The sequence below is a fragment of the Misgurnus anguillicaudatus genome, chromosome 11 (genome assembly GCF_027580225.2).
Source record: "Misgurnus anguillicaudatus chromosome 11, ASM2758022v2, whole genome shotgun sequence".
Taxonomy (NCBI): Eukaryota; Metazoa; Chordata; class Actinopteri; order Cypriniformes; family Cobitidae; genus Misgurnus; species Misgurnus anguillicaudatus.
In genome coordinates, this window is record NC_073347.2 from 3,271,931 (window position 1) to 3,288,607 (window position 16,677).

The 16,677-nt window shown below is 34.0% G+C and overlaps 1 protein-coding gene across 2 annotated transcripts in view; it reads left to right on the forward strand.

The window, feature by feature from the left end:
- Positions 1–2,770: 2,770 nt before the first annotated feature.
- The window catches only part of abcc2 (ATP-binding cassette, sub-family C (CFTR/MRP), member 2), a 38,953-nt gene continuing 25,046 nt past the window's right edge, over positions 2,771–16,677 (forward strand). The window contains exons 1-13 of one of the 2 annotated variants that reach the window (XM_073872823.1): positions 2,771–3,081; positions 6,150–6,320; positions 8,782–8,919; positions 9,033–9,173; positions 9,254–9,376; positions 11,691–11,746; positions 12,545–12,764; positions 12,948–13,138; positions 13,297–13,474; positions 13,589–13,843; positions 14,229–14,294; positions 14,534–14,671; positions 16,496–16,642. In XM_073872823.1, coding sequence (XP_073728924.1) covers positions 3,040–3,081; positions 6,150–6,320; positions 8,782–8,919; positions 9,033–9,173; positions 9,254–9,376; positions 11,691–11,746; positions 12,545–12,764; positions 12,948–13,138; positions 13,297–13,474; positions 13,589–13,843; positions 14,229–14,294; positions 14,534–14,671; positions 16,496–16,642 — 1,866 coding nt within the window. In that variant the 5' untranslated portion in view covers positions 2,771–3,039. The remainder of the gene's footprint in view (positions 3,082–6,149; positions 6,321–8,781; positions 8,920–9,032; positions 9,174–9,253; positions 9,377–11,690; positions 11,747–12,544; positions 12,765–12,947; positions 13,139–13,296; positions 13,475–13,588; positions 13,844–14,228; positions 14,295–14,533; positions 14,672–16,495; positions 16,643–16,677) is intronic. The other variant, XM_073872822.1, reaches the window with a different exon arrangement.

Genomic DNA, 16,677 nt, shown 5'->3' on the forward strand with positions numbered 1-16,677 from the left:
ATTATTTATATACAGAAGTGTATTTCATGAACCCAATGATGCTTCACAATAATAATAATAATAATAATAATAATAATAATAGCAACAACAACAACAACAACAATAATAATAATAATAATTATTATTATTATTATTATTATTATTATTATTATTACTATTTATATACAGAAGTGTATTTCATGAACCTAATGATGCTTCACAACAATAATAATAATAATAATAATAATAATAATAATAGCAATAATAATAATAATAATAATAATAATAATAATTATTATTATTATTATTACTATTTATATACAGAAGTGTATTTCATGAACCCAATGATGCTTCACAATAATAATAATAATAATAATAATAATAATAATAATAATAATAGCAACAACAACAATAATAATAACGATAATAATAATAATAATAATAATAATTATTATTATTATTATTATTATTATTATTATTGTTACTATTTATATACAGAAGTGTATTTCATGAACCCAATGATGCTTCACAATAATAATAATAATAATAATAATAATAATAATAGCAACAACAACAATAATAATAACGATAATAATAATAATAATAATAATAATTATTATTATTATTATTATTATTATTATTATTATTATTATTATTGTTACTATTTATATACAGAAGTGTATTTCATGAACCCAATGATGCTTCACAATAATAATAATAATTATAATAATAATAATAATAATAATAATAATAATAATTATTATTATTATTATTATTATTATTATTATTATTATTATTATTATTACTATTTATATACAGAAGTATTTCATGAACCCAATGATGCTTCACAATATATATGACAGATGATATAATATTGTAAAACAATAATAATAATTATAATTATGAATTTATATTAAATATATGAATAATTATCATGTCTGTCAAAATGAAATCCTATTACATTACATTCATGTCAGCACCTGATGGTTCACTCATGAATCTGACCTGTGTCCATTCACTTTTGTACATATATAGGGCAGGGCATGGAGTGTAGGAGTTGTTTGATTGTGTGTGTTTGTGTTTTCTTTGTTTAATAATTATATTAACAATAAGATATACAATTGTAATGCCTATTAACACATAGACTGGCACATTATTTGAATAGTATTTTAGTTTATTCCTAGCAGATACACTGTAAGCCCATACAGGTTGATTGAACCTAAAAAATTTATGGAAACTCGTTGCCCTAAAAAAGTTGATTGTGCCTGGTTGAAATAACAATTAATTTTAAGTTTAATGTAGTTAATGTTTTAATTTCTTCCAATGCACTCTTAACCCAGATTAGATGACATTACTAGAAATGTGTGAGGAAACCTGTTGCATATAAGTTTTTATCACTTTATATTACTTTTGATGTTATAAATGGTATTATAACAAAAATTAATGACTGACTTTAAGTCAATCATTGAATAAACGGGATTCTCCACAGAAACACACAAAAAATGTGTTTTGACATACATTGTAAGTACAGTGGAGAGAAATACAATAAAATGTTTTGAACAGGGTTGATGTACGGAAACACTGATCACCTGAATGGTGACTTCACAAAATTATCATTTACAACAAAACAACATCAATAATATAAGAGCTAGAACCTATATGACATTTTATTAACAAATATTTGAATAGAGAAAGTTCTTATCAGTTTTTAATTTGTGAAAAAGCAAAAAATAATCTAAATAGTCAGGCGCAAAGGATTATGGGTATTCCTCACAACATGAACTAATAATTTTAAGTTCATTTTACTTGAATGTTTTAGTTTAATAGATTTTGTAAGGTTAACAGTTAAATCAACTAAACTTTTTAAGTTTTGGCTTCAAAACAGAAAATATTAATGATTTTTCCTTGATTGTTTGAGTAAAGACAATTTCTGGGTTAACAGTGTATGCAGCACTTGAGCAAGTGAGTGATTTAAGTCTTTAAAACTAAAAGATTAGATTTTTCATCAGCAAATCATTTATGAAAAAATGCTGCGTAATTCTGATTTTGCCTGTCATGCTGATGTGTTCTCATATCTGCAGTGACTCACAGCACACACTGTTATATTATCACGCTTATGTAATGATTAACTGTAAACAGTGGGCAGAAGGTTATGATGTGGAAATAATACATTAATAAAGCTCTCATCTTCATAAATGTAAAAATGCTGCTGCCTTAAGGCATATGCAATGCCCTTATACACCTGTTATATCTCTGATCTCATAGGTGTTTATCAACAATCTTGTGTCCTATCAGCTTTAAGTGCAAGAAAGTGTGTAGTGTGAGGTGTTCTGGAAAACAGAAATGATTCATCCCATTACTGATTTATTACACAGTTACTTCACAGACAATACAAGACTTTCTAGAAATCATCACAGTCAGTATTTTAAGCAATATATTGTTATGGTTTAAAGTTGAACACTTATCTGAACATATAGCTTCACTATTGAGGGATAAGTAAATTATTTGATTTAGTGTAAATATGTTAAATACAATGACAATGATAACTTTTAAAAATATGTTTTTTAACTTTTTCATAACATTATGATTTGTTATGTTTTGCTTCTAACAGTAAAGATGTGAAGTCAGAGGTAAACTGTATCAGGAAATTATTACTGTGTTTAGATAGCAAGAGGAAACCCCACCTAAAGCCCCTAAACTTACAAAGACAAAATTCAGCATGACATTCCTACCGTGTGTGTGTGTGTTCCTCCCCCTCTTCACATGCACACCATTATAGATCGTATGGACTTTAGTCTATAGTGAGTAATGAAAACTGTGGAGTTATCTCATGCAGGGCCGCTTCTTGTCGGATGAGTGGGGAAAAGGTTGAACTCAGTTTTATGTGGATATATTCTGAAACAGTCTTTAAAGAGACAACACTGTCAGTCACTCAGCTGAGATTCAGACGGACGGAGTGGAAGACATCTCACAAAAAATAAGTCGTATATCTTTAAGAGTCTTTTCTGTGGTGAACTCGATCATCTTTGTTTTCTACTGGTCAGGTGTGATGGAAGAAACATGTCAGCTGCTTTAGAGAAATACTGTGGCTCTCTGTTTTGGGTGAGTGCTATTATGTTGAATCTTGATTCTGTGTTATAAATGATAACATATTAAGGTCGCCTCTCTGATTATTGTGAATGAACGCAGTGTTACATAAAACAACCTAGAAACAAACATATATGACTTTTCCCTGTAGCAAAATTGTCAATATTAACAGCAAGAGCAATGACAAAAAGTATTAGAGAACTGGACACAACCGAACGCATTTGGCTTCATTATTCGAAAAAATATTTGATTTAAAGGAATCATATTTTCACAGACAAGGCTTAGCTAAAGTCAGGACTAGCCCTTAGTTAAATTAAGACGTTTAAGCATTTTTATAAATATGCCTTTGAAAAATATGTTACTGGTGTATCTTAAGACAAATCAATGGCACTGGCATATGTTAAGATCTGTCAGTGCAAGTTATTTTCAGTTTAGACAGTTTAATGTGTTTTAGTCTAGGACTAGCCTTAAGTCTTGTATGTGAAACTGGGGATTAAAGTTTGTTTTTCTAGAACCTACAATTCTTATAAATATTACCTGAAACTGACAGAGGTTCAAGTTTTTGTAGGGTTAACCATTCTTCTATTATCGACTGGTACAAAGGGACATCCATGAGAGACACAGCAAACACAACTCATTTGATGTGTTACAGTTAACCCTGATAGTTTTTGTCTTGCTCACACCAACATACGCTCTTTATACTACAATCTCCTGCCTACACTCTCAAGAAAAACGTTTTCGTCACTGGGACGGTACCTTTTACAAAGGTCCTAATAAATAAAAGCCGAGTTGTCACACTATTCACACTGCATCACACATCACAATGGTATAAATCTCATACCAAATGAAAAAGGACATCTTGGGCACATATGCTGTATTCATTACATTTTCATATCTTATCTCATTACAGAGTTGTATACTGTTGAACAGAGTCACGCTAGATTATGTAAAAAGAAGAACACAACTTAATTGTGATGAATGATTTTATTTGTTAAATTCCAAATTATTAAGTCTATGGCTTTTCACACTGCTCTCAAACCTGAGTTATCTTCATTCTAAACCCTTCTTTTAGGGTTGTGAGGGGGTTATCCCTGAAATTAACCCAGGGTTATGAAACCCTGCTAGCCCTGCTTTTGTGGGGTTAACCCTTCATTGCGGTGCCAAGCGCTCGCAGTGTGAGACAAAGCAGGGTTAAAGTGTTATGATGACCCTAATTAAACACAGCTGAAGCAGCTAATCAAGGTGTTCAGGGTTGCTTGATAATTACAGACAGGTGTAGGAGCATGGTTTTAGACACCTGACCGGGTTTAGGAATGCACAGTGTAAAACATCAGATTATGAATACCCAGGGTTATCTATTAACCCCTGGTTAAGTACGAACAGTGTGAAACGTGAAACAAATAACTCAGGATTCCATTAATCCGGGGTTTAGAATAACTCTGGGTTTATAATAACCCGGGTTAACTATTTCCAGTCTGACGACTTGCCCCAAAGTCATTAAGACAACTTGCCTCAAACTGACATGTGTGTGCTAATGTTTGCTAAATCTCAGGGTTAGCTCAACACATCAGTATCAAAAGACACATTATTGTCTCTTCTATTTTGTGCAAATTAATCGTTTTTAACATTCATACTCAAAAAAGTTGTATTGCATAACATAAAGTGCATTTTTTTTGACTTTTTAATTTTTTAAGTCAAAAAATAAGAAAATTGTGCTAACATCAGATTCGAGCACAAAGATGACTAAAGAAGAAGTCGTTACACAAAGTGGCTTTGTATTTGAACAAACCATGTAAAACAATGTTCTGAAAACCAAAAACTAATGTTCGACTAATCAGAAGCGTGCACTAAAGGAATAATTGGTTTAATTTTATGTTTTCACTCCCACCAAAAAAAAAAATTCATTAGAGAAGGTTATGTACAAATTATTTTTAGGTTATTAAAAAATAACCACCCTGTAACATTATGAGAATGTTAGTTTAGTTTATGGTTCCAAAATGGTTTCAAATAACAAAAGAATAAAAAAATGTTTTTTTTAATGTTAGGGGAACATTGTTTGCTGGGGTGTACCTTAGGGGTACTAATATGTTGTTTTTAGGTACCAAAGTGTACTTTTGAAAGATACTGTCCCAGTGACAACTTTTATACCTTTCTGAGAGTGTATGATATTGCAGTTCAGTTACAATTATTCATATAAATATGATCAAATATTATTAAATATTATAACAGTTTAAGTTTACCTCATAAACTAACATTAACCCTAACCCTAACCCTAAAGGTGATTAAGCTGCAGTGGTAAGATCTGTTAACCTAAAGTCAATTAAATGTTTATTTATCTGTCAGTAAATATCTGTTTAAATAATAAATATCATGTGTTGAAGTCATTGGGCATTTATATATATTTTTATAAAATACAGCGTGTTACCTAAATACAGTGTGTGATGCTGAGGTATTTTGTTTTTAAAAATATTTTGATAATATTAAATAGAAAATTAGGCTACTACAGTAGACTAGACCCAGTGGAAAAATTATTAATAGAGCATTTACATTCAATAAGACACCGTATTAATGTGTGTTTTTACTAATTTTAGTTAGATTAGATAAATAATAGATAATAATCATGAAATGTAATATTTATTGACGTGCATTGTTTGAGCTGTTGTCTAATATCATATTAGTTGTGTAACTAGCAAAAATGAAATGACATTTAGCTGGGTTACTACATTTAATAGAGGTGTTTTTTTGGCTTTGTTTATCTGTTTCTCCTTGATGTGTAGGCTATTATAAAGATGATGGAGAAATATGCAGGCCATTACCCTAAATCTGGCGGTTAGTCTCTCTTTGCTTTTTGGGCAACAAGGGGGCGCTCAAAACTGTGCAAATATGCAAAGACAACCGCCTGAGTGACCGTTTATAACTAGAAACTAGTTTCATTTCATCAGTCTCTTCTAGAGTCAGCAGTAAAACTGTCAGCCACATGATCACAGGACTTGTATTTCAGTTAACACATCGTAAATGTTAATTTGAGTCGCATTACTGAGTCTGTGTGTTTCTCTGTAATGTGTGTGTATGGGCATCATCAGAATGACTCGTACCTGCAGCGTCCGGATCCTGATCTTCCGGCGTGTGTGGAGTGGACTGTGCTGGTCTGGATTCCGTTAGGTTTTCTCTGGCTTTGTGCTCCGTGGGAATTACTTCATCTCTGTAAGAAGTCTACCATAACTCCAGCCTCAAAACTTTACATCTGCAAGCAGGTAAACTCACACTCACTTTGTTTTCTCGAATCATGGTTCATTTTTGCAAATCTGTTTAAAACCATTCTTAGTTCAAGTAAATATTTATGCCATTAAAAATCTGTCGATCTTTGGCATCTGAATATATAATTTTAAAAATATTAAAAAATATACAAAATTGCCAAAAATATATCCTACATGACGCATCTTTTTGTGTCCGGGGGCATTATGTACGTTAGCTAGGCTACTATAAAAATAATTTCACATACATTTATGACATGTGTCACTTTATTCTATGAAACCAATTTACTTTAAATACATTTTCAGTATTTTTTTAAATAATAAATAGCCTAATAATTTTGTTTGTCAAATGGCAGAAGGGGCAACAGTCCGTATTAGAAGTTCAAAAGACAACTCTTAAAAAATGGTCTTTAAATTAGTAAAAATTTTAAATAAGATACTCTGGCATTATGTTATGCTCAAACCATTTCCTACACTTTAAAAATGTCTGGGTTATTTTTGACCTATAATGGGTAAATATTGAACAGAACACGTTGAACAAATTGACTCAATGCTGGGTTGTTTTAACTCAACTGCTGGGTTATTAGAGCCCATGGTTGGATAACAACAACCCCACATTGGGTCATTTTAACCCAGCATGTGTTCTGTCCAATAGTTATCCATTATGGGTCAAAAATAACCCAGCCATTTTTATAGTGTATAAACAAATTTCACAAATATCACTAGTTGATGGGATGTTAGGATAATTGAAAAACTTTTGTCCAGCAATTTAGTATGTTCTCAAATATCAGGGAACTGATTTCTCTTAAAATGAGTAGGTTGGTACACTTTCTGTGTGGTACAACCGATATAAAACTAGAACAATTGCAATTTTATCAAACACATTTTAAGTGTATTTAAAAAGTATATTTATGAATGTGAGATCACAGGCAAAGCGTATACAAGCATCCAAGTAGAAGTTTGTTAAGTGTAAATTCATTGCAGAGGTCGGGTGTTGCAAACAGAAAGTCAAAGGGTGAAATGTATTTTTTTTGTCATGTGGGTATAGTGTGTTTTAAGTCTTTCCCAGTAGGATTTAATCGTTCCCATTCTCCACCAATAGAACCCAACACATTACCAGTAGAAACCATCAGAGACCATTATAAATAATTCCCTTAAAACCAATGCAATCCCCATGATAATCATAAATCCATTAGAATTTCTGATATGATTTGTTTACAAACAAGATGTCAAAATGCTTAGCCATGATATTATCCACATAACAAGAGTTCACTGCTACAGATGTCTGGATTTGAAGAGTTTCGTTTTTTTAATTGTTCAGAAATCTCATTTTTTGGTTGTGCATTCCAATTAATATCAATTCAACTGCAGTTGGTTTGTTTTGATTTAAACCTTCATAACTTAAAAAATACAGCAAAATAATAACATGATAACATAATAATAAACATGTTTTGACAAAAATGTAAAAAAAATGGATTTATCTCGTTTTGCAACGAAACTCTTCATTTATTGATGTAAACTATGACTACATGATCGAAATGTCATATATTTGTATGGTATTTGTATCATGGCTTTTTCAGTAGTACAAAGTTACACAATACCGTATGTGAGATATCAGACAGGATTCACATTGACACCTTTACTGTTGGTCTGTCAACAAATTGCAGTGTAATATCATTGTGACGCAGACAAGAAAAAGTCAAGGCTATTAAATGGCACTATACCCACTGTAAATATTAGGCAGGTAAACACAGGAAAGGAATGCCCTTAGGCAAAACTATAATATATAACAGTGCATAATATATATAAATGACTAATAAACAATTAAATAATTTACAGAAGCTAAATGACAAAAGCTTTTAAGCAAACTTTAATATTGCCTCGATAAAACCTAAGATATAAAATAGTTTTAAACAGCTATAAAATGTTTACATTAGAGAGAGGGGATCATTTAAACATCTGCAGACAGTGACCAGTATCACCGTTAAAGACCTCACCTATCCCAAACAAAAACTGTTTACCCCTCTGACCTCCTGGCAAGACCTTTAAATAGAATTTTCGCCATATCTTCATTATCTGTACACACTGCAGTTATTGATGTGACTTACACAGACATACTACATTATATACTATGTTGTATACTGTTTTGTTTGTATATTTGTATATGTCTCTTTATTTCCTACTCTTTTAATGACTTTCGAGTGAAAAGCAAGGCAATAAAGCCTTTGAATTTATTTGAATACTGATCTTGAACTAATGGTATACTACTTTAAAGGGTGTCAGAAGACTGTCACCACTGATCAATCACAATCAAATATTATTATTAAATATTAAGTCTTGTGGAATAATGGCTTTAAGAAGTTGTTTTTACCAAACATGAAATAAAGATTTGATGTGCACCTGCTACACTCGGTATTATAACTGTGCTCATATCTGAACTCTCTTGTGTTTATCTTTTAAGATTGTGGTTGGCCTGTTGTTTCTGGGAGCGATAGCAGAGCTTGCCGTCACGCTTGCTCAAGATTTTGGGGCGTCAAGTAATTCCACAAGACATCCAGCAGTGTTTTACACAAACCCTGTTCTCTTTGCTGTATCATGGGTACGTTCAATAACAGATCATCTTTGTTGTCATTTACATGCAGAATAGACTGTCTATCTGTACACATCTTGGTAAAGGACATGAAATGTTGAGTTGTTGGTGTTTGTGTGTAGATAATCGTGATATTGTGCCAAGAGTCTCTGCGGCACAGAGTGACGGCCGTGGACTCCAGAAGCCTCTTCTTGTTTTGGGTTCTTGAGGTGGTGTGTGAAATCTTCCAGTTTCAGAGTTTGCTGAGAGAAGCTTTGAGTCAGGTAGTGCTGCTGACGCTACACGCATCTACACAGCTCCAAACTCCTTTGTTTTACTCAACTAATGTTATATTGCTCCTCAGGAGGAAATTGCCGATCTTCCACGCTTTTGTCTGTTCTACATCAGCTTTGGACTGAAGCTGATCTCTTTGGTTTTATCAGCCATTGCTGACATTTCACCTGAACTTCAAAAACGTAGAAAAAAGGTACCTGAGCTGAAACCATTTAATTGAAGTACTTTAACAGTTAACAATAAACATTACTTGCATTTATAAATCTTAGTTCATGGTCATTTCAACAATGACTACAAAAAAGTAATTGCCCTACAAAAGTTGTATTTGCTGTAGCATTAGTTATTACATGCTGCTTGATTCTAATTGGTCATTCCTAGATAATAACTACCTAAAAGTAATTAAGCCTCACCTTAAAACACATAAACAAGGACAAAAAGTTTTTTGTAACATGTTTCAGCAATTAATTTCTAAAATTTATAATGCGTGCAGAAACAATGTCTTTGCATGCACATTAATTATGTTTAATAACGTGAGATTAGCTGAAGCGGATGTTTCCAAGATCTTGACTACCTGCCCGTTAGATCCCATACTCACCTCCCATACTCATCTCCTTCAGGCCATTTCTCCATCACTTATCCCTGCTCTCACCCAAATGGTGCATTCCCCACAGCTTTTAAAGAGGCCCGGATAACCCAGCTGCTAAAGAAACCCAAACTTAATCCTGCAATGTTAGGAAACTACAGACCCGTATCCAGGGTGCGATTTGTGAAAAAAACAGAGGGGGGGATGTTTTTATAGGCGTTTATTTCGGCGACGGTGGGTACCCACCATATTTCGTCATGAGTTATTTTGTACCCACCACTAGTTTTAACTTTTTTGACTCTTTTCAGTGGTTAATTTGGTAATCATTGTCCGACCTAACAAATTTTTTTTATATATTTCTAATTAAAATATTTCTAATATTCAGAAATGCGCTCTCCTCTCACGAGCTCTGATCGGAACAAACCCGAACCTCACTGTCTGCTGAACATGCGCAGAAACATAAAAATATAACCAGCTTCTCAAAATGGTTTAAAAACTAAACATTTATACTATTTAAGCACAAATTATGAGCTTATTGACGATTTTTTATAATTCTTGACATAATGCGTCTCTGTCCACAGCACATTTCAAAACATTTTAATTCATAAAAATAAATCATGAGAACATGAACTCATCACTGCATTTGCAGGAATTGTAAAATCTTTTTTCTTATTAACTCGTGAAGCAGCTTAACGCAATATTTTTACTCTAATAGCTTATCTTTCCCCACACATATGAACTGTGATCATGCACAACGAAAAAACACGCAAGAATTAAATCTTAAATAGCAAAACTATATGGCACAACGTAGTATCAATTTAAACATAAATATGAACAATGTATTGATTGCAAAGTTAAACCATTACAGTAAAAACAATTTTAATGCTGCTTTTAAAGTAATAACATTAACTTTACACCGCGATGCTGAGCTACAGTGAAATGATAGAAAAGTCAGATGCATTATGTGTTAGTCACTTAGCCTCATTTGCGCAAACTGGACGCGCCCGCGCCTCGCTAAACGTCTCATCGGATTTATCATGTGTAACTTCAGCCATTCTCAGTGGTTTGACTGGGACACTAACTCTGCTTGTCATCATAAACAGATAATCAGATTGTTATGTTTATTCTCGCTTTATTAATATGCGGCTGAATATGCTGCATTTCATCGTTTCGACACACAGCTCCATAACCATCTCGCAAGTGTTGATAGGCTATTACTCGTGAGGTGTAACCGGGTCTGTAACCAATCAGATAGCGCCGCGGGCGGGACATTGAGCAAGTCTGCAGAGTGGTGAATACAGAGACGCTGCGCGGCAGCTGTATCAGAGCCAGCCAAAGTAGTGCATTTTAAAACAAAATGGACTTTAATCAAACGATCCGTGATACGTTTTGTGATCCGTCTCGCCACTAGTGTAGTAGCACTGATCACTTTGAGGGGGGGATAAATTTATCCCCACCGGGGATAAAAATAATTAAGCAGATGCAGGGATACATTGACCAGAAAGGGGGAAATCCCACGCATCCCCCCCAGCAAATCGCACCCTGCCCGTATCCCTTCTTTCCTCTCATTGCCAAGACTCTTGAGCGTGTGGTTTTTGACCAGCTCTTATCCTTCTTCACACAAAATATCCTCCTGGACATCAACCAGTCTGGTTTCAAAAGCGTTCACTCCACCAAAACTGCGCTGCTCTCAGTCATTGAAGCTCAAAGGCAGGCAAGGGCAGCCTCCAAGTCATCTGTACTGATCCTACTGGATCTATCAAGATAAAACAAGAACACATTACAAAACCATTACTATAACAACCAGCTGGATGTGCAGTATTTGTCACCAAACAAATTTTACCTTATTGTAAGGTGATAGTGCAGCAATGTCCCCAATACCCAAATGTAAATAACCATCATTATTTATTCTCTTTGTTTGCAGAATCCCGAAAGTACAGCAACATTTCTCAGCAGAATCACTTTTAACTGGTTCAACAGGTGAATTTGAATCCTATTTTTTATTTTGTTGGTATAGGAAAGTCAACATACTGTCGTTTGCTTTAAACTTATATACAGGTATTTGTTTGAGGAAGTCACTATGTTGTTTGACTTAAGCTTATTATATTTGCTCATGAAAGCCAACATACTGTTGACTGATTTAAACTTATGCTTATTTGTATTAGCGGTTCTTGGAAAGCAACACTTGACTATTGTTATCATGCATACTTCTTTATCTGGAGAAAACTCTGCCGCTCATGTCGTTCTGTATCGACCGGTTTATTGAGGAGGGATATGATATGACCCTTCGGGCAGGAACATTTGGTAGCCTGGAGTGAATTTAACTAAAACGGTGGACGGTGGTCACATCGACCCGTGCAGATTGACTATTTAAATGAGTCAGTGTAACATTCTCTATATTTGGTTGAGTGCATTATTATATTTTGAATATGAACAGGCTGTGATATTTTGACAAATTGGTAGAAACCGCCCTAAATTTGATCTTACGATCTAGGATCAAAATCTACCATCAAATCTACTGTATGAATATGTATGCTTTATAAATTAGGCCCATATGTTTGTGTGTGTGTATATATGCGATCACTTGGATTTTTACCACCGGAAACAACATAAAACACTCAGATAAGGATCAGACGTTATACAAAACTGTAAAGGGTTTACTTTTATTTATGTACACTTAGAATAGCAGTAAAACACTGTGCTTTTGTGCTGCAGGTATGTATTGTGTCCCTGTACATTTCTTCATATTAATATTTTTGTATCTTTTTGTTTTTCCAGCATGGTCTATAATGGTTATAAGAAGCCTCTGATCCAGGAGGACCTGTGGGATCTTAATGAAAGTGACTCCACTCAGCAAATCTCTCAGCAGTTTGAGGAGATTATGAACCAAGAGCTGAAAAAAGCTCAAAGAGTCCTGCAGAAGAAAAAACAGAAACAAATCGACAAAGATCATCATAATGGCTTAGCCAATGGAATTAGTCAGGATTTTTTAGTTATGGTGAGATTATTATTACCCATAGTTAAGAGATTAGTCAGTGGATACTGATGACTCCAGACCTTTGCACACTGAATGAAATCCATTTTTGTATTCGTTTTTTCGTATTCGTTGTACTAAAAATTTCATGCACACAAACTTTGAATTAATAGCACAATATAAATGAAGTCTTGTGTCCTCTATTAGGAGGAGACCGGAGAAAGCAAAAGAAAAAACAAGAAAGAAAGTAAGAAGGATAAAAAGGCATCGAAATCAGTCTATCCACGTTCCTGGCTGGTTCCCACCATTGGTAAAACATTTAAAGGTGTGCTTCTGCAGTCCGCCATCTTTAAACTGCTGCAAGATCTTTTATCATTTGTAAGCCCACAACTTCTCAAGTAAGTCGCCCTTTTTCTAGTCTATCACATTTTTAAATCTCATCCTGAAGTTAATTGGAATGACTGGCATAGAATTCCATCTGTCCGTCTTTTTCGTCTATGTTGTTTGTGAATCTCCAGTATTGTACAGCTTCCTAATACCATGTGGTTTTTCACAGGGCAATGGTAACATTCACTCAGGATAAATCCATGGCCGCGTGGAATGGCTATTTGTACGCCATCCTGCTTCTGCTGGTGGCGTTTTTACAATCTATATTTCTACAACAGTATTTCCAGCAATGTTTTGTCTTGGGAATGAAAGTACGCACAGCAATTATGGGTGCTGTTTACAAGAAGGTATTTGTATCAATATTTTACTATTACCTAAATTCCTAAATATAAAGCCATTGCATTTTATTAGTGCTTCTAACAAGAAAATAAGTGTGTTTTTGTTTTACTGTTTCCTTTCAGGCATTAATCGTGTCCAATGACTCTAAAAAAGAGTCTACCGCCGGAGAGATCGTCAACTTGATGTCAGCGGACGCCCAAAGATTTAATGACGTCACAAACTTTATCCATTTGCTATGGTCATGTCCACTGCAGATCATTTTGGCCGTAACTTTCCTTTGGTTTGAACTGGGTGCCTCATCTTTAGCCGGTCTGTTGGTCATGGTGCTGATGGTGCCCATTAATGGCTGGTTGGCAACAAAGTCAAAGAACTTACAGGTGATTCATCCACAATTTTCAAGTAGGATTCTTAGTGTTAGAATTATTGCTGAAGGCTGAATATATCAACATGATAATAAAACACAGGACAGTCCAAAAAATGACTTAAAAAAGACATTACTGGCATATGTTAAGATCTATCTGTGCAAGTTATAGACAACTCACACATGAGTTTTAGTCTAGGACTAGCCTTAAGCCTTGTCTGTGAAATTGGGGGTCTATGCGTGCATGTTGTACTTCCTTTAGTTTTCCAACAAAATAGAGGCATGAAGGCTTAAGGTTGAGAAATCTGGAAAACAACTCCATGTTCAATAAAATAATAAATATAATATAAGGTTGTTAAATATCATTTACTCCATCACTGAGTACAAATCTTTCTTTTCAGGTGAAAAACATGAAGTTTAAAGACAAGCGCATGAAAATTGTCAATGACATACTGAATGGAATAAAAGTAAGTAGCTTTTCCTCGTATCTTTTTCAAATGTTCAATTTAGTCAATAAAAAATAGGAGACGACTTCTCTATGATTACTTTTTAAAAAAGATCTTTCCTGACATTAAGTTTCATCAAACTTATTTTTCCTCATTGTATTTATTTGACCATTGACAGTGAATAGGTGCACTGCCATGTTAATATTTCTACTGACTACTGAGAAAAATGCAGGGTTAATTTAGTTGAATTTCTGTGACAGATTCTGAAGTTTTATGCATGGGAGCCGTCTTTTGAAGATCAGATTCAGGGAGTACGAGAGAAAGAGCTGAAGGTCATGAAATCATTTGCTTACATCTCTTCTGTCTCCACCTTTATATTTGCGAGCGCTCCAGCTATTGTAAGTAAATTAATGTTTTATATACACTATACAAAATGATTTACAGAGAAAGAACAGAACACACAACCAAAGTACTTTTCCTTAAAGGTGCCATATAAAAACTGTATTAAGCATAGATGAATAATACGAGCTCTGTACATGGTAATGATTGTTGTACTTAATAAAGTTACATAACTTCTATGAACATCTAAAAAAATAACAATTTAACGTATTATTTGCATGCATTCTTTGGCACCGTTAAGTAACCAAAATCAAACACTGGGTTTAACATTAACCACAGAGACAACATATTCGCATATTCCCAACCATGCTTAGGTTATGCCCTCTTGAAAATATGCTTCTCCAGGTGAATATCGCTGCATCTTTCAATAAAAAGGTCCAATAGAGGCGTTTGGATTTAGAAGTTATGAAGCAGACATATACACAAATTAAAACCTGCTCGTCTTTGTTAAAGTCCCACTATTGATGTTAATATAAATATGTGGTGTTTTTAATATGCTTTAAGTTAAACCATGTGCAAATTTCAACACTTGCTGAGTATTTTCCCCATTAAATTGGAGACAGTCTCATTCCACTGGTTTAAAATTGCCTTTGTTTCACAAATATGTAACCAATCATATCAACACAGTTGAATGCGTGTATGAATAGTTCGAGTCATAGATATTATGTATGGATGCCTCATAGACTCGACACTAAAACGATAAACAGCTCTACTTCTGTGATGCTCACACCTGTTAACATCAGTGCTAAAAGATTAATGCTGCAAATGCATTGTGTGAAACTGAACTTAGCAGTTTTGTGTTTGAATCTGCTGAATGTAGCATCTATTTACATATATTTCTATGGTCCAATGTGGTGCGAAAGAGGGACGCAAGAACTAATTCACATATTCATAGACACAAATATCAGTTTAAATTGATCAGATTATTGACTGCCGGGAGAATCTAAGTAGATTTGTGCCTTTGGTACTTACTTACGGTCAAATGCACAACATGCCTAAGCGACTTCTAATGCGTGCACACTGCCTCTAGTGGACACTCCAACTGAAAGATGCAGAAACGTATTTCAGGTTTTGCAGAAATATAGGCAGAGGTTTGTAAATCCAAAGAGTCTGTGTGGCATAAAGGTGTTGTGTACAATATTCTGTTAGACATCTGGGACTAGACTGGCACTATACGTCTGGCTTAACTACGTCCATATTTGTAACATTTTTTAGGCCTTTTGCACCATTTAATAATACAACTAGGTGCAGCAATGCTCAGCGTAGACGATGCGTGTCAATGCATAAGTGATAAACCATGTTGATAGTTGAGACGTCATTCGTGTCCATATGGTTACAAACTCACATTTACTGCTGCCAGGTAGTCTTACGACTGGTTGTACGCCCAGCTGGTGCAACCGTTCCCAGAACAACAGCACTGTATGTAGGAATATTTTGCACACAGTTTGTCTAAACTTAATGCCATGCCATAGTTTGGATTTTTAATCTCTTTAATGCTGTTTATTGTTCAAATTTACACTTGCGTTTACGTTTGTAACTTTTGAACTGTACGTCCTGTTTAGAAATAAGAAAATAAGAGATAAATTATAGAGTTAATTATATAGTTGGTGATCTTGTGTTTTTTAATTGATTGAAGTTATAGGTATAATATGAGTTTATGAATCCGCATTTTATTAACAGCATATTATTCATATTATTTTGGCCCTCATTGGGACCACTTTAAAACGGTATAATGTTGACTATGTCTTAACAAAAATCAGCCTAAAATATCACTTTTTATTATGTTTTTTTAATGGTATTATGGTGTTATATTGTGTCTGTAGGTGTCTCTGGCGACCTTTGGTGTATTTGTGGCTGTGAGTCCTAGCAACATCTTAGATGCAGAGAAAGCTTTTACCTCCATTTCACTCTTTAATATCCTGCGCTTTCCACTGGTCATGCTTCCACAACTGATTTCTATAATGGTTCAGGTACAGTAACTACTCTCTTACAGATTAAAGGCTGA